Source organism: Xenopus laevis, chromosome 9_10L, assembly GCF_017654675.1.
Source record: "Xenopus laevis strain J_2021 chromosome 9_10L, Xenopus_laevis_v10.1, whole genome shotgun sequence".
Classification (NCBI taxonomy): domain Eukaryota; kingdom Metazoa; phylum Chordata; class Amphibia; order Anura; family Pipidae; genus Xenopus; species Xenopus laevis.
In genome coordinates, this window is record NC_054387.1 from 47,134,162 (window position 1) to 47,157,281 (window position 23,120).

The 23,120-nt window shown below is 41.2% G+C and overlaps 1 protein-coding gene across 2 annotated transcripts in view; it reads left to right on the forward strand.

Annotated features, from left to right (window-relative positions):
• Nucleotides 1–268: 268 nt before the first annotated feature.
• Nucleotides 269–23,120, forward strand: part of LOC108701116 (unconventional myosin-XV-like) — a 53,287-nt gene continuing 30,435 nt past the window's right edge. Inside the window, exons 1-27 of one of the 2 annotated variants that reach the window (XM_041576712.1) lie at nucleotides 269–392; nucleotides 522–615; nucleotides 723–826; nucleotides 1,593–1,656; nucleotides 3,335–3,448; nucleotides 4,824–4,985; nucleotides 5,071–5,184; nucleotides 5,295–5,353; nucleotides 6,483–6,606; nucleotides 7,235–7,330; nucleotides 7,416–7,547; nucleotides 8,087–8,212; nucleotides 8,293–8,370; nucleotides 8,742–8,878; nucleotides 9,006–9,051; nucleotides 9,900–10,024; nucleotides 10,271–10,388; nucleotides 11,384–11,559; nucleotides 11,648–11,741; nucleotides 14,651–14,689; nucleotides 16,135–16,192; nucleotides 16,428–16,558; nucleotides 16,694–16,789; nucleotides 16,884–17,119; nucleotides 17,205–17,383; nucleotides 18,803–18,875; nucleotides 19,297–19,584. In XM_041576712.1, the coding sequence (XP_041432646.1) occupies nucleotides 298–392; nucleotides 522–615; nucleotides 723–826; nucleotides 1,593–1,656; nucleotides 3,335–3,448; nucleotides 4,824–4,985; nucleotides 5,071–5,184; nucleotides 5,295–5,353; nucleotides 6,483–6,606; nucleotides 7,235–7,330; nucleotides 7,416–7,547; nucleotides 8,087–8,212; nucleotides 8,293–8,370; nucleotides 8,742–8,878; nucleotides 9,006–9,051; nucleotides 9,900–10,024; nucleotides 10,271–10,388; nucleotides 11,384–11,559; nucleotides 11,648–11,741; nucleotides 14,651–14,689; nucleotides 16,135–16,192; nucleotides 16,428–16,558; nucleotides 16,694–16,789; nucleotides 16,884–17,119; nucleotides 17,205–17,383; nucleotides 18,803–18,875; nucleotides 19,297–19,584 (3,158 nt within the window). In that variant the 5' untranslated portion in view covers nucleotides 269–297. The remainder of the gene's footprint in view (nucleotides 393–521; nucleotides 616–722; nucleotides 827–1,592; nucleotides 1,657–3,334; nucleotides 3,449–4,823; nucleotides 4,986–5,070; nucleotides 5,185–5,294; nucleotides 5,354–6,482; nucleotides 6,607–7,234; nucleotides 7,331–7,415; nucleotides 7,548–8,086; nucleotides 8,213–8,292; nucleotides 8,371–8,741; nucleotides 8,879–9,005; nucleotides 9,052–9,899; nucleotides 10,025–10,270; nucleotides 10,389–11,383; nucleotides 11,560–11,647; nucleotides 11,742–14,650; nucleotides 14,690–16,134; nucleotides 16,193–16,427; nucleotides 16,559–16,693; nucleotides 16,790–16,883; nucleotides 17,120–17,204; nucleotides 17,384–18,802; nucleotides 18,876–19,296; nucleotides 19,585–23,120) is intronic. The other variant, XM_041576713.1, reaches the window with a different exon arrangement.

Genomic DNA, 23,120 nt, shown 5'->3' on the forward strand with positions numbered 1-23,120 from the left:
AAAATGATCCAAACCAAGAGCAGTGAGGCACAATGAAAGCCAATGGGTGTGTGATGTTGAGTCAGTCTGTTTGGAAGTTCCTGGGTCCGTCTTTCAAACAAAACCCATAAGTGTTTCATGCTATCGTATAAACACTGGTGTCAGCACACCCTTTGTTTTTTTATCAAATTCCAAGCATGTGGAGAGATACTGTGTTTCCCAACTATTAATTCCCTTAATGGTATTGGTCTCCCTTATTGTGTATGCAAGAAGTGTATGAGGGCAGGAGTTTCAAGGCACAGGCAATGGCAGTGGAGAATGAATGCTCCTTCTCGCAGTCATATCTTTGCAGTTGCAGAGGAAGCCTACAGCCTGTCCCAGACCTCCGAGGTTGCTCCCAATATCCTGCTCAGGTGAGAGATGTATGAGTGGCTTTGCTTCAGTTACTTAACATTAAGTAACACAAAGGCTTGGTATTTTGTAAATTCATATTAGTGTTTATGTATGCTGTTTGTTCACTCTCCCCAATGTGATTGGTACAGCGGACACAGTGGTTCTGGGAAGACGGAAGCAGTGAAGCTCATAGCACTCTACCTGGTAACCTTGTCCACAAGGCAGGAGGACAAGATTTTGCAGGTTAGAAGGAAGTACAACATGTTCTCCATAATCTATCTATCTATGTTAATTGAAGCGTACTATCTACTCCTTATCCACCCACTGTGTCACCACACTCCCTTTCACAGCTCGATAACTTCCTTAGTGTCCTGGAAAGCTTCGGAAATGCAAAAACTGCTTTTAATGAGAACTCCACACGTTTTGGGCAAGTCCTACAGCTGTATCTCCAAAGGTGAGATCACCATTGCAAATTGGGTGTTTATTGTTGGCTCGTCAGCAGGGATTGGGGAACTGGTCAGGATTGAGGGAAACTGGCCTAACTACAGAGGAAGTATACCCTGCGGCTGCAGGGGGGCCCAGGAGGTAGAGGGGGCCCATGAGGCCCTAATTGAGTAATTTTAATATATATTGGTTAAACAGGACAACCTCTGTATATTTTGGGGCCCTAAAAGGATTCTGCTGTGGTGCCCAGTAACATCTAGTTATGTCACTGGAGGGAAAGATGGATGAAACCTGTTTCAATCTACAATAAACCTGAGACTGGGGTGAAACCATTAGCAGATAATATTAAAGATTTAGGGAGGCTTAGCCATCCTTCTTCATCACCATCCTCCCCTGGGTGGAATTTCCACTGCATTCTGTCCCCTGAGCCGCCTGAGGTGATGCTGCCGCCCTCGCTCCCCATCACTTACCTTTCCTGCAGCTTTTTGTTGTACCCTGGTAACTTGTGGGTTGCTGCCACCTAAGGCGAGTTTCCCCTTGATGCATTGAGACAGAGTAAGTGACCTTAATGGAAATCTAATATTTGCCCTTAGCCTCCACGCTGACATAAAGCTTCATATAGCCCCCACATAGATTCAGCTCACCATGTGCAATAACAAAGCTCTAAATGAGAAGCAAATGCCACATTTTTTTGTACACAAACAATACCTTGGATGGTTTGATTTTCATGGTGCCCCTCTTGTCATCCCATAACTATCACCCCTCTCTTTTTTTAGTGGTGCTGTAGTGGGAGGAATGGTGTCTCCATATCTCCTGGAGAAGTCTCGGGTTGTGTTTCAGGTGAGCGTTGCATCAATAAATAGCCATGTGTATCCGTAACAGCACAATTGTGCTTGCTCTTTGATTGATATTGGAATCCACTGCACTGAAAATTTTCAGTATCTATCATATCATAATTTCCAATGTTGGTGTTAAAATGACATGTTTAAAGGAACAGTAACCTTGTTTGAATTAATTAAATATAATGCAATGTTGCCTTGCACTGGTAAAACTGCTGTGTTTGCTTCAGAAACTATTGTTTATATAAAGAAGCTGCTGTGTAGCAATGGGGGCAGCCATTCAAAGGCAGAAAAGACTCCGGTTACACAGCAGATAAGCTCTGTAGAACATAATGGTGTTATCTAACCTGTGCCATGTAGTCTTTTTTTCAGTTTCCGCCATTGCTACACAGAAGCTTGTTTATATGAACTATAATAGTGTTTATGAAGTAAACACATCAGTTTCACCAGTACAGGGCAACAGTACTTGATATTTTCATTGCTTTAAAACATTTTTTGGTGTTACTGTTCCTTTAAGAACAAGTGCAATGCACCTGTTGATGCAGGCCACTGTGGGAATGACCTAAATTCATGCAACAGTTGTCTCTTTTTTTCCCCCTTGTCCTAATTTGTGCTTGTAGTTGACTCCCTGAAAGAGTATAGGCTATTTTCCTACTTTAAATAAAAAATGGGCCCTCACCATGTTTTTGCACAGATTACCATTAAACTATTAAAGGTTGTTTTTTTTTGGCTTTAAATTAACTTTTAGTATGATGTAGAGAGTGATATCCTGATACAATTTGCCATTGGTTTTCATTTTTTTTTATTATTTGTGGTTTTTAAGTTATTTAGCTTTTTATTCAGCAGCTCTTTTTATTCAGTTTGTAGCATTTCAGCAATCAGGCTGCTAGGGTCCAAATTACCCTAGCAACCATGCATTGATATGAAAAAGACTGGAATATGAATAGGAGAAGGACTGAATAGAAAAATAAGTAATACAATGTGTAGCCTTACAGAGCATTTGTTTTTAGATGGGGTCAGTGAGCCGCCATTGAAAGCTGGTAAATATCAGAAGAAGAAGAAGGCAAATAATTAAAAAAACTATAAAGAAAAAATGAAGGCCAATTGAAAAGTTGCTTAGATTTAGCAATTCTATACCATACTAAAAGTAAACTGAAAGGTGAACCATCCCTTAAAAGCAATCTGCCCTGTTTACTGCAGTTTTTGCCCTTCACTCAAAAATGGAGTGCAGAGACCTGTGTGCCCCAGTGAATACAGTGCTGTAATAATGAGGATCAAACCGGAAGAAGTAAATTGACTTCCCAGCTCCAGCAATCTACCCATCCCTTAACTTGGGCACCATTCAGATATATGTCTACTGGTAAGGTGTAACAGAGCTCTTTACTTAAGTCTCTGTCCTGAAAAAAGATGAATGGGAATGTAAAGCCCTGGTACAGTGATGTTCTTGGATAATCTTACCTTGGACGTTCAATCGGGAGACTACAATAAAGACTCCGTAAGCAAAAAGCCCAAAACCATTGCTCTTGCGCTTTATCATTTAAAAATATTTAATGATGGACACAAATTTCCCTTTTGCGATCATGTGACATTCCTAAGCATCATTTATAGCTGATGACATCATTAATCACCATTTATACAGATGTATTTTGCCTCTAACATCTGAGTCTGTTGTACTGTAGGCTCAGGGAGAGAGGGGCTTCCATATTTTCTATGAATTGCTTTGTGGCCTTCCTGATCATGAGAAGCAGAGACTGTACCTTCAGGAACCAGAGACCTATTATTACTTGAACCAGGTAATGCGACACTGTGGGTGGGGTGCCTATTTGTTGCCTATTTAATCAGTCCAGTCTATACACTCCTACATGCAACACCATCTTTGGTCACCTGTAAAAGGGTCACCCTTGTCTGACGGACACCTACTACAGTCATACCTCCCAACTGGCCAGTTTTTCGGGGGACAGTCCAGATTCTGATAGCTCAGCTGCAGTCCTGTTACTGAAATGTCCCGGCTTTCTCTTTGATCTTTTTCTAAAACTTTAATTGGCTTTTGGCAGAGAGCCCAGAATATGTGGCAGGTGCACTTAGATACTTTTGTAACAATTTAAAATAAGCAAAGAAACAATTGTAATAATTTAAGATAAGCAGGTCTCTTGGGGAAACTGTGACTTGCAGTTTAAAGTATATGTAAACCTTTAAAATAAGTTAATGTAAAATTGATGTGCTATTCTAAGCACTTTTGTATTGTACATTCATTATTTCTTTTCTTTTTTTCCCAAGATATTAAGTGATACATGTACTGTTAATATGAATGAATTTTCTTACAACATTGCCACCTGCTGGTCAGTTTCTGACCAGTCTGACCACCAAGTAGTCAAGGAAGTTGTCAGGAGAAAGAAAGAAGTTGGTCTGATGTTCTTCTGCTTAGGAAAAAAATTAGAAACCTTTCTCACATCTTTCCTAAGCAGAAGAACATCAGAGCAGCCTCTTTATTTCTCCTGACAGCTTCCTTGACTACTTGGTGGTCAGATTGGTCAGAAACTGACTAGCAGGTGGCGCTGTTGTAAGAAAATGCCTTCATAGTAACAGTACATATTTCCCTTGATATCTTGTGGAAAAGAAGAAAATAAGTAATGAATGTAAATTGCAAAAGTTCTTAGAATATCACTCTCATCAATTTCATATTTACTTATTTTAAAGGTTTACTTATCCTTAAAGGGGAAATTCACCTTCATTAGCAAAACTGTAATAACATAAAAAACACAGAAATGTGTTGTGTCACAACCTGCCAAGTTTTGTAAAATGAACATGGTAATTAGGGGGTCACAAAAATTGGCATGGTCAAAAAATTTGCAGTGCTCTGTAAATCTTTTTGTCCCTCTTTGTGTTTCCAAAATGTTGTGAGGTATGTTCATGATCTTCCTAGGCCAAAGAGGAAGAGCACAGCTTCTGCACATCCTTATATAGGCTTCTATAGGGGAATTCCCCCTACAGATCTCGAGCATGTGCAATATAGTGAGAATTATTGTACTATACTGTGCATGCTCACAACCTTGGTCAGCTGAAAATTCCATTCTGTTGTGGCTGATGATAGTGATGCAGCATTGTTAGGATTTGCATTTTTCAGTGAAGGATGAACTTAGAGGTGAGATTACCCTTAACTATTTTCAGGGTCGAGCATGTGAGGTCCGGGGAAAGAATGACAAACAGGACTTTGTACTATTAGGAAAATGCCTCCGTGCCATTGGTCTTTCATTCACAGAGATGACCGCTATTTGGACCATTCTTAGTGCCATCTTGCAGCTAGGCAACATCTGCTTTACCTCCTGCGAGGTAGGTGTGTTCTGATGGCAATGTGTATAGTATGGCTTTATTTATACTGCTTACAGTGAAGTTATTACATATATTTTGCTCTTAGAAGGATTCTTTTGGCACGGCAGCTGCTTTCAGTGCCACTGAGGTGCGAATTGTGGCCAGCTTGCTACAAATCTCCCCTGAAGGACTTCAGAGAGCAATTACCCAGAGAGTCACAGTATGTAATATGGACTTCTACTCAGAGTCAAGGCACATGTGCAGATAACATTGCACCATCCATGTCTGATACTTAGTAATGTTTTCTTTATCTCGTTTCTCTGCTCATAGGTGACCTCCTATGATAGGGTTCTTTCTCCTCTGTCTGTTGAAGCTTCAATAGATGTTCGGTGAGTTGGGGATGTACAAGTAGACTGACTCAAATATAGATGGATGCTGTATATCTGAGCTTTTTGAAGAGCTGTTCAAAATAACTCTTTCCAAATTCTGTCTGAGACTGTTTCAACAACACCCTAGTGTCTAGAACCATGCTGGGCTTGAATGGGGTTCCCATTGAGAGAGAATAAAATTCTGTGTAGGCAGATTCCCCTTGGAGCCGCCCAACTTGGATGGATTCTGTTCTCAAGCTAGGCTTGGTCACTAGTACTCCAGGCCTTGAGGGCAGCAATTCTTTGTTTTTCTATGCTGTGGAGCAATATCTCTATGCTCTCCCACCGGTAACTCTCTTTTTACAAGTCTATAAAAACTCTGTGATTCCTTTGTTCAGGGTTCTGGCTCTTTGTGAGTTCAGGATCCACAGAGCTTGTGTCAAATAAATTGTCTTTTAACTCAAGTGGTCTCTGGTAACTGAATTTTCATGACACCACTATTCACTGAGAGGATATGAACCAGTCTAGGAATCCTCATAATTTAGTGCAACACAATTCCATATGGAAAAAGTACATTTTCTCCTAATACAAGTGACAGTTTATTGACAAGCAGTGTCTAGCTTCATATTCCTGAACTGTTCTCTGCATCTTATACAGACTGCAAGCCTCAATGTGGACTGGGAACCCCAAAGGGTTGCACATTGAAGCTTCTTGCCAATAGGTAATGTCAAACCCTTTTACTGCTGATAGCATCTAAATAAAGTCATGGCTCTTCAGCAGAACTAGTAACTAGTTTTTGTCTTCATTGCATAACCCTTTGAAGATCCTTGTGACTTTGCTGTCCTCCCTGAGACTATGTAACGCTTCAACATTCACAGGGAGCACTGCTGTAGCCAACTGACAGTTTCTATTAATGGAATTGGGATCTTAAGTCTAGCCATGAGTTGCAGATACTAATAGGCTGCTTGATATGAGGCAAGAGCCCTTTTTTGGTAAATTATGATCTCATACTCCATCCGCTATTAAGCGTTGGGTAAGGTTTAAAACAACAGCAATAAATTAACAAGACAAGGTCAATGGAAAGGAATTATATGTGATAAAACACAATATAGAAGCAGAAAATGATCCATTCACCATTTTTGCACTGTAGGGATGCCATCTCCCAGACCCTGTACTCACTGCTTTTTAATTGGCTGCTGGAGAAAGGAAATGATTGGTTGCACCCACAAAGGATGGATAAGACTCTGAGCATTGTAGACATCTGTGGATTTGAGGTAGTGTGTGTGTGTGTGTGTTGCATTTTGCCTGTTTTATAAAATAGGCATGTGAACAAGACATGAGAGGACAGGTAGCACAGCAATAAGATGATGCATAAGCTTTAAATTCAGCAACTGAGAGGTACTATACTATAACCACAGTAGCATTAACTTTTTAGGCACCTTGTAATCTGTCCCTTGTCTACTGGGGAGGGCACTTCTTTTGTTAAACATCCATACTTACCACAAGCAGTTGGGCCTTCAGTCCTCTCTTTTTATTGGGTTTCCCTGTCCAGGAAGTACCTCCAATATGGCATATTAACTAAGCGAGTCGAAATACAACCTAGAATGTGCCATTACAGGGAACATAAAGAGGTAATAGTAAAAAATAAAACACATTAAATTTTTTTTAGAAAATCACATCAATGGCAATCGGATCGAATGCAGAAAGTGAGAACTTAGTTACCTGTCCTTACAGGCAAGGAGTAAAATTACACTGTTGGACACTTCTTGACAATTTTTTGCCCTGTGATATTTCTATATGTTTAACTTCAAGTTCATGTGTGTGTATGCTAGTAGTACAACTGTAGGTCCCCAGATCACAAGTTCCTTTAGTCTCATTCATCAGTTTATTTCTTTATGACAGAACCTTGGGGTCAACAGTCTGGAGCAGCTGTGCAGGAATTATGCCAATGAGCACATACAGTACTACAGCAAACAGAGATTGGTTGTTCAGGAACAGGTATAACCAGAAAGAAAGAAGGATGGTGGAAGTCTCGTGACATAGCTCTGTGCTGACCTCTAATTTACTATTCTACCCTACCTAGGCTGAATATGCAAGGGAAGGATTATGCTGGGCCTCCTTGTCCCAAGAGACTGTGGGTCCCTGTCTGGGGCTTCTTACTGAACGGCCCCATGGAATTCTCCATATGTTGGAAGAGCAGAGCGGCTTGGCACAGGTATACACCTATGGGCTCTTGTGTGCCAGGTAAGAGAGTTGTGTTACAGAGTTTCCTAGATAAGTATACCATGACATGCTTCCAGGAGATAAGAGAGTATATCTTGACCTGTTCCAGACCATCTCACTGTTATGGTTGTTGTGACTAGTGATGAGCGAAACTGACCCGTTTTGCTTCGTGAAAAAAATCGCAAACTATGAAATTTCGCAAAACACATTGAAGTCAATGGGCGTTTTTACGCGCAGCAAATTGAATTCTTCTCACTCTAAATGCATTCAAGTCAATGGATGTTTTTTCTTATGACAACTTTTTGGTCCTAATACATTAAAGTTAATGGGCGTTTTTTCTGATGGGCATTTTTCGTGGCAAAATTTCCACAGTGAATTTTCGTTGCCAAAATTTCGCAGCGAATCCATGGCTGGTGAATAAATTTGATGATCACTAGTCTGTACTATATTTTAGAAGAGCACAGATTTCCATTGTGTAGGTAGTTAAGGCACAACATATTCCATGATTACTCAATGGTCTTTATCTTTTAGGCCACGGACCACACTTTCCTTCAGAAATGCCACTATCACCATGGTAACAACAGCTGTTACATGAAACCCAAGCTTCCTCTCCCTGTGTTCACCCTCCAGCATTATGCTGGGCCAGTAACATACCAGGTGACTTGTTGTGTCTATTGACCCCTTCTGTAGTTATGTGAGGAAGAACCTATGGTGATACTTTATTCTCATCTTTCCAGGTCCATAATTTCATAAATAAGAATCGGGACAGACTACCAATGGCAGCCACAGAAGTTCTGAGCCAAAGCCGCTTGCGGGTAACCCATGTCTTCCTTGGTCTAAAAGAAAAATATACACACACACCCCATCTTTGTAATTGAATTTTCTACTTACCATGTCCACATGGAAAAATCAGCATCAGGTGGCACTGTTGTTTTAGATTTACTTTATGAGTAGTGTAAAAATGGCTAGTATCTTGAAAACTAAATTGTAAAAATGGTCAGAAGAGGACTGGGAGCAATTTTACTTGAATTTCTTCCCCAAGTGTTTACATTTCCTTATATTCAATGCTCCTAATCCAACCCCGAGGACCTCAACTGATTTAAATCCACATTTATTTATACCAGTCTACATAATTGTTCTCCCCCCATTTGCTCTCTCTCACTACATTTTTTTATGTTTTTCTCAGATCCTTTCAGAACTTTTTACCCATGGTAGAAACGCCAATCAGCAGAAAGAGGCAGGAGCTTTTAGTAAAGGGCAAGAGCTTACTCTTACTGTGAGGTTCCAGGCATCTCTACAGGAGCTGACCAGTCGCTTGGAGAGGTGAAATCCCAAGAATTCTTGTGTTTTGACCAATTGATTTTTTACTGCTGGGCTTCAGATCATGATAGGCTGAGATCATTTTTCATTTTGGAGTATTTTCAAATCATATCTGAATTTTTTTTTGCAGGGGTCACACACTGTTCATTCGTTGCATCACCCCCAACCCAAAACAGGTAAAAGTGTCTCATGCTGCAGTCCCTGTTCTACACTTCCATGTATACCTCTCTTCCTGTTCCTTACACAATATACATTTCATCTATGGGGCTTATATCAAAACAGGTGCAAAATTTGAATAGGTCTAGTAACCCATAGCAACAAACTGGATGCTTACTTTCGATGAACAGCTGACCAGTACAGATGCAGACCAAGTAGTACTGGCAACCAAGACAAATACTACTTAGCCCAGCATTCTGCTCCTCCTCCACTACAGTCTCTCACAACAACCTTCCCCCCCGCCCCCACTTGTTCCATATGCCAAAGTTTGCCATTGCTGCGTGCTCTTGCCCCCTGTTGTACGGTCACTTCATCTGCTTACAATGGGGTATATTTATCAAAGAGTGAATTTAAAGATCGCCACAGTCTGCTAGAGGCAGATTTATCAAGGACGAACTTTCACTTTCATCTAGTGATACAATATTCTTTAAAAATCCCATAGAAATGAATGGAGAGTGGCGGAATTTCACTCTAGAGGACTGTGGTGATCTCTAACTTCACTCTTTGATAAATATACCCCAGTGTCTCTCTTACTCCCTCTGTGCTTGAGCTCATGGGCCATTGCACTCTGGGGCACATGCTTTGCTTGCCTACACCTCTTTATGATTTTGGACCAGTAAATGCTACTTAGAGATTGGTTGCATTAAAAGAACTTGTGAAGATGTTGCATTACCTTGCTCTAAATCTTAGTTGCCTTTTCTTGCTACTTTTCTGTCTCTGGCTTCCGATCTTTCGTCTCTCATTCTTTTTGTGTAGGTCACCTGGCAATGTCACTACAACCCTGATACCCGGTGTCTCTCTGTTTTAGCTCCAAGGTATATTTGATGTGGAGTTTGTAAGTTCCCAGTTAAGAAACTCTGGGATTTTAGAGACTGTACAGCTTATGAAGGAGGGTTACCCTATCCGTATCCCGCTGAAGGACTTTGTATCTAGGTTAGTGCCTGTGTTCTTAGCTACTTCTCTGGTGAGGCCTGCATTTGACTCATTCAGATTACAAAGCTGGGCTGTGCCTCATATACTTTCTTACAGACTGCCTTTGACTTCATTCTTTGGCATATGACATCATGTCATCACAATTATGTCTATGGTGACTTGATGATGATTGGGTGCCAGATCATAGAATAGTACATGCAAAGAAACATTTAATGCGAGCAAGAAAATGCTTATTCTATCCATCAGATATGGTTACCTGGTGAAAAGCAGTGCCTCATTTGCAAATGAACAAGAGTGCTGCGCTGCTGTCCTGACCAAGGCTGTGGGAGATCCGTCCAAGCGTTACCAGATTGGTCTATCAAAGGTAAAATCAAGGAGATTCAACTTTCCTGTTTGTAGACACTAAAGGTCATAGGAATAGTGTGATTCTCCCTCCAACAGGCAAGTAGAGAAAGGTGTTTTCTATTAAAAGCTTGTGGTCTCTTCATAGGGCGACCATTAGTAATCATGAGGCCCCCAGAATACTAATTAATACTACAATTCCCCAAGGGGACCCCATTATTAGGCATCTGGTCTCCTGAACCACCTGGGAAGTGGATCCTGCCAACAAGTAGAACGGCTTCCCAATGAAGAAAAAATGACCTACTCTAGGCACTAGCTATAAGATCCTACACATGATCCACCCATACATCACACAACCCAACAATCCCCACATACTTAGTAACCAGCAAATTACACCATTCCATGTGTCTGGCCCCCTCTACCACAGGGCACCTAAGTAGATTACCCATGTCTGCCCTAATGGTAGAGCATCAGCAATGTATAACACAGATAAGGCATATCATCTTCCATAAAATCTAATATCCAGAGTATGAGCTCCCATGCCACCTACAGGAAAGGCTTAAGAGGTGATAACAGAGGCACCAGATCGTCTAAGACTGTGGATCTACAAAATATCATCACCAGGAGACTCCGTAGTAGAAACCACATGTAGCGATATCAGGTGATCTAATATTCTCATTTATGAACAAAAAACAGTTCACAGTAGGAGAGGCTGACAGTTTGGCTAAAAATGTAACCACTCTTCTGCAGAGGACCCCTAACCAGTATGCCTCACCCTCTGGCATCTGCACAGTCACCATACAGTGAAGTCTTCTGCATTAGGTGCTTCAACAGAGCCACAAACGATCACCTGTTAAATTTTGCTTCTACAAAATATATTTGAATATAATTTAATCTGGTCAAAGCAGAACAATAGAGATGTCCAAGCATGTAAAGTCTCTGAGCTACATACTGTATTCCCACCATCCTCTGATATCTGTAGGCTTTAAATGTCTGATCCCAGTATTTCTTTAAAAGGTTTTCCTGAAGGAGGAAGGGAAGGAGATGCTGCAGAGTTACCTAGATGTGATAAAAAGACATGCTGCCATCACATTACAGAGAAACCTCCGTGGATTCCTGAATCGCAAGAACTTCCAAGTCTACAGGCACAAAATTACTGTCATTCAGGCCCATGTGAGAGGTCATCAAGCCAGGTGAGGGGCTCTTCATTTTTAATAATAAGATCTGGTTATTGCTAATCCACTTGGTCGATTAACTTGTGTTACCTGTGTTCCCCTTCAGGAGGCGCTATAGGCAGCTTAAGTACACACGAGTGCAGCTTGGGGCAGTTCTTCTCATCTCCAAGGTCCATTCAAAGCATCAGAAGGTTTCTCAGGTGAGAAAGATTTCTGTACGTTCCATGCCTTGGGACTTGACCATCATTCTTTGAAAGTATGCAATTAAAGGGCAAGTGAACTTTAAGGTATATCGGACATCTTTTTCCAGCAATGTACAACTTGTTGCTCTCTAGATGTTGGCATCCCTCCAAGGACCAAAGGCTGTCAAATTCCGCCATTTTAGTCTTGAGGACTAAACACCTTTTAGGTTATGTCCAATGTGTATGTGTGAAACGTTGGTGCATTGATGTAACCTTGGCTGATGTATATATGAATCCAAACAAAAGATACCATTGGAGAATTTTCCAAAGGCACCTTTAGCCATTTTGTCCTCTAAAGTGGCAGATCAGTGCTGCTGCCCCCTCCTTACCTGTCCACAGTCTCTGATCCAGGCAGGAGAATGATGGTTATTGTAGAGATCTATCTATGGCACTTACCTACACTAAAAAATAAGGTTTTCACCTTGCCTCATGGCAAGCATCCCTGCATTTCTCATAACTTTGATCTGTAAAGTAACAAGGGGGTTAGTAATGCTTTATCATCTACTTCAGAGGTGCCCAAAAGGTATATTGGGATCTACCAGTAGACCTTTAGCTGGTGATCAGTAGATCTCAAGACACTGTCAACAAACAGCTTGTCTAAATCACCCTCCTGTTTCATGCTTTTCATTCAGATATTTATTATGTTAAAGGGATCCTGTCGTCGGAAAACATGTTTTTTTCAAAACGCATCAGTTAATAGTGCTACTCCAGCAGACTTCTGCACTAAAATCCATTTCTCAAAAGAGCAAACAGATTTTTTTATATTCAATTTTGAAATCTGACATGGGGCTAGACATTTTGTCAATTTCCCAGCTGCCCCTGGTCATGTGACTTGTGCCTGCACTTTAGGAGAGAAATGCTTTCTGGCAGGCTGCTGTTTTTCCTTCTCAATGTAACTGAATGTGTCTCAGTGGGACATGGGTTTTCATGAGTGCTGTTCTTAGGGCTAGTCCACACGGGGAGATAGCGACGCGTTTGCGGTCGCGGCGACAAAGCGCCACGACAGTCGCCGCGACCGGCGCAGGCGACAGTTTTGTATGGGCGCCTATGTAAAAACGCCTGTGCTAACCACACGAGGCGATGCGCTTTTCAACAGTCGCCTGAAAAAGCCTGGCGAGGCATTTTCAGGCGACTGTTGAAAAGCGCATCGCCTCGTGTGGTTAGCACAGGCGTTTTTACATAGGCGCCCATACAAAACTGTCGCCTGCGCCGGTCGCGGCGACTGTCGCGGCGCTTTGTCGCCGCGACCGCAAACGCGTCGCTATCTCCCCGTGTGGAATAGCCCTTTGATCTACCAGGCAGCTGTTATCTTGTGTTAGGGAGCTGCTATCTGGTTACCTTCCCATTGTTCTGTTGTTAGGCTGCTGGGGGGGGGGGGTGATATCACTCCAACTTGCAGTACAGCAGTAAAGAGTGATTGAAGTTTATCAGAGCACAAGTCACATGACTTAGGGCAGCTGGGAAATTGACAATATGTCTAGCCCCATGTCAGATTTCAAAATTGAATATAAAAAAATCTGTTTGCTCTTTTGAGAAATGGATTTCAGTGCAGAATTCTGCTGAAGCAGCACTATTAACTGATTCGTTTTTTCCCATGACAGTATCCCTTTAAGGTTACATATGGTTGTCTGTTAAATATAGCAATATAAATTCTCTCATAAATCAACATAATATTTAAGTAATATTTTCTATGGAACAGAATGCTAACAATGCTTTTATGGATATAGATCATAATTGGACAACATCACTAAAAGTAGACCTCGCATTAGTAAAGTATGGACACTCTTGATACTTAATACTGCCTCTAGATATCAGAACAGTGAGAAAACCCCACAGCTGGCTTATCGGTCTAGAACAGGGGTCCCCAAACTTTTCTACCTGTGAGCAACATTCCTATGTAATAGGAGTTAGGGAACCACACAAGCATGAAAAATGTTCCTAGAGGTACCAATTAAGTGCTGTGATTGACCATTTCGTAGCCTCTATGAAGACTGACAGTCTACAGGGGCCTCTGTTTGGCAGTACACCTAGTTTTTATGCAACCAAAACTTGCCTCCAAGCCTGAAATTCAAAAATAAGCACCTGCTTTGAGGCCACTGGGAGCAACATCCAAGGGGTTGAAGAGCAACATGTTGCTTGAGAGCTACTGTTCTTGGAAATAGAGCAGCCCAATCTGTAGCTGGTCACATGCTGGAAAGATATTGAATTCCGCTTGGGGGTGGATGCTGCTAACAGGACAAATGCTAAAGGACTATGAAAAATAGAAAAGTAATGGTGACATTTGCTCTGTATTTAATATATATATATATATATATATATATATATATAAATAATTCAGTGTACTCAGTCTTGGAATGTATCTTTATTGTCCCTTGTCCCTCCTACTGAGCTCTAAACTGTCAAAGTACAGCTGCCCCAAGGAGACTTTGTCATTCCCTTTCTCTTTGCTCTATCCCTTTTCCTTTACGGACTTTGTACCGTGCTGCCCTCTGGCTGGGTGTGTAGCTGTGTCAGGTTGCTGCCTCAGTCAGTAACAAGCAGGGCCAGGTGAGAAGAGCTTGGGATGGGAGCTGTGTGTTTGCCATGGAGCCGCAAGGCATTTGGTGGTGGGTGTTTGGTGGTACCTTGACCAATGGATTGTGTGTGTATGTCAGACAATGACAAGTAGAGGGTGAAGCTGGCAGGGAGTTGTTATAGTGCACTTGTGTGTGTGAATATCCTAATGTGTGAGTGTGTTAGACTGTGAGTTACACCTGCAGTTTGTGTGTGTGACTCAGTTTCCCAATTAATGTTGATCGGACAGTGATGGTGCTCGGTAAAGTCATTAGAGGTTTACGTTATTTCAGATGTTTTTCTGTTTCTTTCAGCAGCTAAATGAGCCAGATCAGGACTCCCTGCTCAACATGGTAAGTGCCAGCTCTCTTTCCATTGTGTCATTATATTAGAAGTAGGAACTCCCTACATTGGGGATTAGTGTCCTTCCTTATCATCATCATTTATTAATACAGTGCCAATCAAGGTTACAGAATAATAAATTGGATCAAAGTTCCCTGCATGCAAGAGCTTACAATACAAATAAAGTATAACTCCAACTCCCACCATACCATAGATAGATAATGGGTGTTAGGAGCTGTGGATCTACAAAATTTGAATGGCTCACTGTCCCAGATGTAAAGGAAGTTCTAATCTATTTTCTTCATACAAATGTGGGAGCTGCCATGTTGCTTTTCCTTAGCAGAGGTGTTTTATAAAAAAATATTCTAGAACTCTGGTTTTTTACATTGCTTAATGAAACCTGGGACACTGGGACATTAGTGTCTTGAAAAACCCAGGACATACAGGAGTCCGATTGGGCTCTTTAGCAACATTGGTTAAATTAGACCAAAGGGGAGTTACTCACAACAATCAGAGATTTGATTTCTGTATTAGACCACTGCAACTAGGGTTGCTACCTTGGCAAAATCCTGACATGGGGGTGGCAAAGCAGTGACATATGGGGGCATGGTCATGACATATGGTGATGTCATGCTGTTGCTGTATGTGGACTGTTCCATGGAAGGTTGAATTGAAAAATTAACCCAAGAAAAGTTGAACTATTTGGTTCAAAAACGGACAGGTGCAAACCCTAACTGAGGCACATATGCCAAGGGATAGTAAATTCATTTTACAAATTTCCCCTTTAACTCTCACCTATTTCATTTCTTGTCCCCGTCTGAGGATGTAGATTGACAAACAATGGCAAGGGTTAATTGTTTCTACTACTATTCTTCCCCCAAGACCCCTCCCTCAATTCCATTTCCAAGGGTGCCATCTCTCGATCGATAGAAGGTCCCCATGGCTTTTGTCTTCCACTCTGTCTTGGCCTCTCTCCCTGGAATTATTTTATGATGCAGGAGGGTGTTGGAAAATCTTTAGATCTTTGATCTGTGATGTTAATGAATACCCTGTGTGGCAAATTCCACGCTCGGCATTATTGCTTATGATTAAAGGGAAGCCTTCATAGCAATAGAAACTCACCCTTAGTGACCATGTAATGAATCTGTTTCACTAATAGGTGATGATATTAAGTTTCCTTGATGTTGGATGATATAATATGGCACTTCAGTTTCTGTTTTGCAATAAATAACGTAGGCCCACCAAGAATTCTCAAGTCAAAACTATACCTAACTGCACCTGCCTCTGATTTCTTTTAATAATTGATTTCTTTTAGGCATTTGACATTTTGTTTGTTATGTGTCCTGTTTACTTTCTGTGTCTGTCTGCTTGGAGTCTGTAGAGTAAATGCAGATGCTGTGCATTCAAACATAAGTTCAGTCAGTTTTATCTTTCTTCTGCTCTCTTGCATGGACAGGACCTGACACAACTGCCCATCCCGGCTGAACTTGTGGCTCTTCTGAACTCTCCAGAAGGTGAGTATCCAAAGGGTCCATGTAGAGGAGGCACCTTCATCTGTACACTCTGTCTTGGAGATACTGTGAGCTTGTGACTTCTCATGGTGTTCTCAGTCCCAATAACAGTATCCAAATGGTCTGTGTAGATGACCTTCAGATACTGTGTTAACGTGTGACTTCTCATGGTGTTAGAAGTTCTCAGGCCTGTTATCCAGTTAAAAACCAAATGCTTCTTTCTTTGCTCTCTCTGTAGTACGGTCCCATGCTCAGAGTGCTCGGATCACTGAGGTCTCCCCTCCACAGGTGGTGGCACAGTCTGCCCTATCTCTTCCCACTGACATCAACAACTTTCCATTCTCCAACTTTATCCAGTCGTATTTCAAGGTATGGCAGAAGCAATCACATATCATGGTGAAATAGATTGTCATAAAAGCAGTTCTTAGTTTAGATGTGTTTCATAAATGAACTCTCTCTCTCTCTCTCTCTCTCTCTCTCTCTCTCTCTCTCTCTCTCTCTCAGGATCCTACCTTGCCCCCCATAGGGCAGCCATTGTCTGATCCTCTGACGCGTGTGTCCCGGAATGATAATGGAGCTGCCCTTGAGCTTTATAAACTGGTGAGAAATATAATGGTTCCCTATGTACACAGTAGAATAGCTGCTGCTGCTTAACCTTCTCTCCATGACCTCCCATGTTCTCTGCTAATCCCAGGCACTGCGGTTTGTGGGGGACACATCAATGCCCTCCTGGCAACAGAGAATTGTGGGTAATTATATTGCTGAGCGCTGCCTGCACCAACCTTCACTGAAAGATGAGGTGCTTTGTCAAGTGGCAAGTTTGACGGTGGAGAATAACAATGAGGAACAGTGCCAACGGGCATGGCTGCTGCTGTCCATCCTGCTCAGCTGTCTCACACCCTCCCCCACTCTTGAGAAACCCCTTCTCAAGTAAGTTACAACTGTCAATACCACTGGAGAGTCTACTAAAACTGTGGACTTTCTTTCCCCAGCCTAAGCTTATCTTTCTTTGCAGATATGTCTCAGACCAAGGCCTAGAAGGGTACAAAGCCATGTGCCAGCACAAAATTTTGCGAAGCGGGTCTCGGGGCCAGAAACCCTTTGAAAACTTGCGTTCCCATGCCCCCACCCTGATGGAGTGGACAGCCAGTGAGAGAAGGGGGAAGATGGTGTTGGATTTGATTACCTACCATGGTGAGACAGCAAGCAAACATCAGTGCTCAGCCATTTCTATTTTAGGAAATTCCACCAAGTTCTACCCCTAATTCCTTCCATGTCCCATGCTTGGCCTGCTTACTTTTAGTGAATGTAACCTGTTTTCCTACTGTTATCTATACCAAGCTTACTGAGCTCATGTTCTTCTAAGGTGGACCTGTTATCTAGGCTCTGCCTCTCAAGCTTCTCTTAATAATAATACTCAGTCCATGAATATCAAATTCTTATTTAATAGTTCATCTGAATCCTGAAATGATTTTTTATTCTGTTGCACCTCCTGTTCTCCAAACATATATATGTCCTGTTGCGTATCGTTTTCTATGTTTTCCTAAATTCTACTTCCTATAATTAGCCACATCAGGCCTATGATACTCATTGGCATTCTGCTTATCTACTTCTTCTTCTCCACACTCTATTTACATGTTTCTCTTCATCTTGTTTACTTTCTCTTCCTCACATTTGGCTCAGAACTCGCCCTGAACACATTTCTTTGATTCTGTAGAAACATAGACACGTTCAGAGTGGAAGTAATACCGTAAAGAACCAGATTTAGCAAGATGCAAGCATATTGTATCTGGGAATATATAACAAAGCATTCTCAAACCTCAAACTTTTTTTTATAGAGAAATGTTACTATTGTGACATAATTTATGCAAACAAATGACTTCACTAAATGAGCAGATCCATCTTAAGTGTAAATATTAAGAGAGAACAAATCCATCGACCCTAGGTTTTGTGGGACATTTCCCTATTGCATGCCTAGCCAAGTACATGAGATTAATTAAAGGGAGCGTTTGTTGGGTTAAATGACTTAGTTGTAGGTGAAGAAGCTTGATGCATTGTCTTTTTTGGCAAAGAACATACAAACTACTATAGAGTCTGCTAGACCTAGGAGAATGTCCTAGGGGTTGCAAAAAGGGTTGCAAAAATAAAAACTGGGTAAATCGATAGGCTGTGCAAAATAAAAAAAATGTTTCTAATCTGGTTAATTAGCCAAAAATTGAATGTATAAAGGCTGGAGTGACTGGATGTCTAGGGTTGCCCTCAATGTTAATCGGGCTCTATTTCTCCTCATTCTTTATAATTGCTTTCAGTACTTTACACACATGGATGCTTATTTGCATTTTGCCATCAGGTGGAAGACCCAATGCTGTCCTCCCCACCACCTGTACTAACAACTCCTGTGCTTGACTGAGGTGACTGAGATCCCAAATTCTGGTTGAAAAACCTTTGGGATTCTCAAATTGTTTTCTGTAATTTTTCATGGCTGGTGGACAACTTGCCTAATTACCTGTAAAAATTCTACCCTATTACTATCCCCTTATGTTCTTTTCTCTGAATGATGATAATTTCAACTTTGTTTACTAAACCTTTTAAAATTCTTTTTATTTTTCTCAGATGAAAAATACACAACAGAAGTGGATTCTTGGACAACCGGGGAGCAGATTGCTGGCTGGCTGCTTCAGTCTAGGTGAGTTTGCCTAATAATCTGCTGCACATGTTGCTTCCATTAGGATTTTACTGCATACAAAGGACCATCCTGGTCATTTCTAGTCATTCAGTAATAGTAAATAATAAACTTACAGAATTCCCCAACAACTGAAAGTGTAGAAGGGTTGTTGTTGATAGGAATTTGAGGGTTTGTTTCCCTGATGTATATACTGCAACCATAAATGAGTCAATGAAACATGCTGAGTTGGCCTTTCAGGAGTCAGCACTTTATTGTCCTCTGTATGGTCCCCTTCCATTGCCAAATTGGAAAAGGATACGTTCTCTTGGCAAACCTTGCCAAACAAGAGTGGCTATCTGTGTATGGTCACCATATAATATTTCAATGTGCATAATTACTGACTGTGTCTCTCTAATTGTCTCATTTCCTTTCTTCGCTCTAGAGGTATGGGGGAAATGCCCAGAGGTTGGACAGTTTCAATCCTAGATGGAGATCAGTGTTTGGATTTGCCTGGAGGGGACTTCTTACTGGATGTTATTGCTGAAGTAGAAGATGGTGTCCCTCCTAACCCAGAGACAACAGATTTACCGTTTGGAGATAGTGGTATTCCAGAACCCCCTCCTGATTTTGCACCTCAACTCCCACTTGGGAATCCAGGTTTCCCAGCTCCTAGACTACCACCTGCCCCTCCACCAGCTCCTCCTCCTCCTGGTCCTCCTCCTTTGAACATGTGAGTAATGATGTTTCGATATTTTAAAGAGCTACTTTGTAAACTCTACATATACTATAGAGGAATTCACTGAGGGTTACATTTGTCTTTAGTTGTTAATTTTGGGTTCTGTATGATTCAAGGAATCAAGCCAGAACTTCCTCTTCTCTGCCCTCCCTCCTCTTTCAGTTTGTGACTATTCTGTATCATCTCCCACATAGTTACATAGTTACATAGTTACATAGTTAAATTGGGTTGAAAAAAGACAAAGTCCATCAAGTTCAACCCCTCCAAATGAAAACCCAGCATCCATACACACACCCCTCCCTACTTTTAATTAAAATTCTATATACCCATACCTATATTAACTATAGAGTTTAGTATCACAATAGCCTTTAATATTATGTCTGTCCAAAAAATCATCCAAGCCATTCTTAAAGGCATTAACTGAATCAGCCATCACAACATCACCCGGCAGTGCATTCCACAACCTCACTGTCCTGACTGTGAACAACCCCCTACGTTGCTTCAAATGAAAGTTCTTTTCTTCTAGTCTAAAGGGGTGGCCTCTGGTACGGTGATCCACTTTATGGGTAAAAAGGTCCCCTGCCATTTGTCTATAATGTCCTCTAATGTACTTGTAAAGTGTAATCATGTCCCCTCGCAAGCGCCTTTTTTCCAGAGAAAACAACCCCAACCTTGACAGTCTACCCTCATAATTTAAGTCTTCCGTCCCTCTAACCAATTTAGTTGCACGTCTCTGCACTCTCTCCAGCTCATTTATATCCCTCTTAAGGACTGGAGTCCAAAACTGAACTGCATACTCCAGATGAGGCCTTACCAGGGACCTATAAAGAGGCATAATTATGTTTTCATCCCTTGAGTTAATGCCCTTTTTTATGCAAGACAGAACTTTATTTGCTTTAGTAGCCACAGAATGACACTGCCCAGAATTAGACAACGTGTTATCTACAAAGACCCCTAGATCCTTTTCATTTAAGGAAACTCCCAACACATTGCCATTTAGTGTATAACTTGCATTTATATTATTTTTGCCAAAGTGCATAACCTTGCAATTATCAACATTGAACCTCATTTTCCAGTTTGCTGCCCAGTTTTCCAGTTTAGACAGATCACTTTGCAAAGTGGCAGCATCCTGCATGGAACCTATAGTTCTGCACAATTTAGTATCATCTGCAAAAATAGAAACAGTACTTTCAATGCCCACCTCCAGGTCATTAATAAACAAGTTGAAAAGCAAGGGACCTAGTACAGAGCCCTGCGGTACTCCCACTAACAACACTGGTCCAATTAGAAAATGTTCCATTTACCACCACTCTTTGTAGTCTATCTTTTAGCCAGTTCGCTATCCAGGTACAAATACTATGTTCCAGGCCAACATTCCTTAATTTAACCAGTAACCTTTTGTGTGGCACTGTATCAAATGCTTTAGCAAAGTCTAAGTAAATCACATCCACTGCCATCCCAGAATCGAGGTCTCTACTTACATTCTCGTAAAAAGAAATTAAGTTAGTCTGGCAAGATCTATTACGCATAAAACCATGCTGGCACAAACTCATAGTATTATGATTTGCTATGAAGTCCAGTATCTTATCCTTTATTAACCCTTCGAAAAGCTTTCCTAATACTGACGTCAGACTAACTGGCCTATAGTTTTGAGGCTGAGAACGGGATCCTTTTTTGAATAGAGGCACCACATTAGCAATTCGGCCAGTCTCTTGGCACAATACCAGATCTCAATGAATCCTGAAAAATTAAGTAAAGAGGTTTGGCAATCACAGAGCTAAGCTCGCTAATTACCCTGGGATGAATACCATCTGGCCCTGGACCTTTGTTAATCTTAACCTGTTCAAGTCTCTTTTGAATTTCTTCTTGTGTGAACCATGCATCATTAGTTGTATTACTAGAATTGGGAGTGTTAAGAAGGAAACCTTCACTTACTGGTTCTTCATTTGTGTAAACAGATGAAAAATACGAGTTCAGAATCTGCGCTTTTATTTTGTTTTCATCAACCAGCTGATCCCCCTCTGATAGTAAGGGTCCCACCCCTTCCTGCTTCATTTTTTTACTATTGACATATTTAAAAAATAATTTGGGATTTTTTTTACTGCTTGCTGCAATATCCTTTTCTATAGCAATTTTAGCTTGCCTTATAGCTTCTTTGCATGATTTATTGGCCTCCTTGTACCTTATAAATGTTTCGGCTGTACCAGCTAACTTGAAAGCCTTAAAAGCACGTCTTTTCTTACCCACCTCAACACCAACGCTTCTATTGAACCAAAAAGGTTTTGCTTTGCAACGACGTTCCTTGCTTACAAGTGGAATATACTGACAAGTATATTTATTAAGCAGCATTTTAAAGACTTCCCATTTTTGTTCTGTGTTTAACCCTGTGAAAAGCATTTCCCACTTAATATGTTGCAGAGATGCCCTTATACTGTCAAAGTTTGCACGTCTGAAATTTAGTGTTTTAGTTACTCCCTTATAGAATTGCTTCTGCAACAGAATCTCAAAGGAGACCATGTTATGATCACTATTCCCTAAATGCTCACCCACACAAATGTTAGAGATGAGTTCAGTATTGTTAGTTATTACAAGGTCCAAAAGAGAGTTATTCCTAGTAGGTTCTTGAACGAGCTGGAACAATTCACATACATCTCCATCTTTGGTCAGTGAACAATCATGTGAAGGCTAAGCACAGAACAGTTGTTATGACTTACAATAGATTGGGGTGGTGACAGTTTTGAGTAGGAGATGAGGCATCATTGGATTCTCCTCTTCCTATTCCAGTCCATGATTGCTTGGTATTACCTACATAATACACCTCCAGTTTCCTATGGTCAGTGAGGCATCTAATTATGGGGATGATCAGATGAAGGCCAAACAGCTCTTTTGGAGGTATAGTAACACCTTAAAATATATGGGCATGGTGTCAGTTTTGAATTGCAGACAAGGTGTCATTGGAGCCTGTAGGTTTAGGTGAGCAAAGTTAGCAAAGCCACATTTTTATTTTGAAGTAATAGTGGCTTATTATTATTAAGGCTGCATAAAGGTCATCAAAATGCATGCTGGAATCCTATCCCCTCTGGACTACTGTTTTATAGGCATACATGCTTACTATTTATCAACTCTACCGTCTATACTAAACTAAGGATTACCTCACACACTCTTTGCACTGGTTTCATAGCTTCTAACATATTCCTGATTGGCTCCACCTGTCAGGGAGCCGGGAGCTCCCTCCAGGGAGGTTGTCTGGATCAAGGAGGAAGCCCTCTTGAGGGAACAAGGTCGCGGTATCCAAAGGGTTAAACGGAGAATAGTCAGGATCAGGCAAGAGTTCACAGGCAGGCAGAATACAATCAAAGTCCAAAGTCCAGGCAAAGGGTCAGGATACAAGGCAGGAACAATATTAGGCAATAAGGCACACAGGGAACCCAGGATATGCTTCAGGAAAGTAATCCTATTCTTGGGCGCCATTCTGGCGTCTAGTTGGAGTTTTTATTTTCAAATTTGGCGCCATTCTGACGTCATTGACG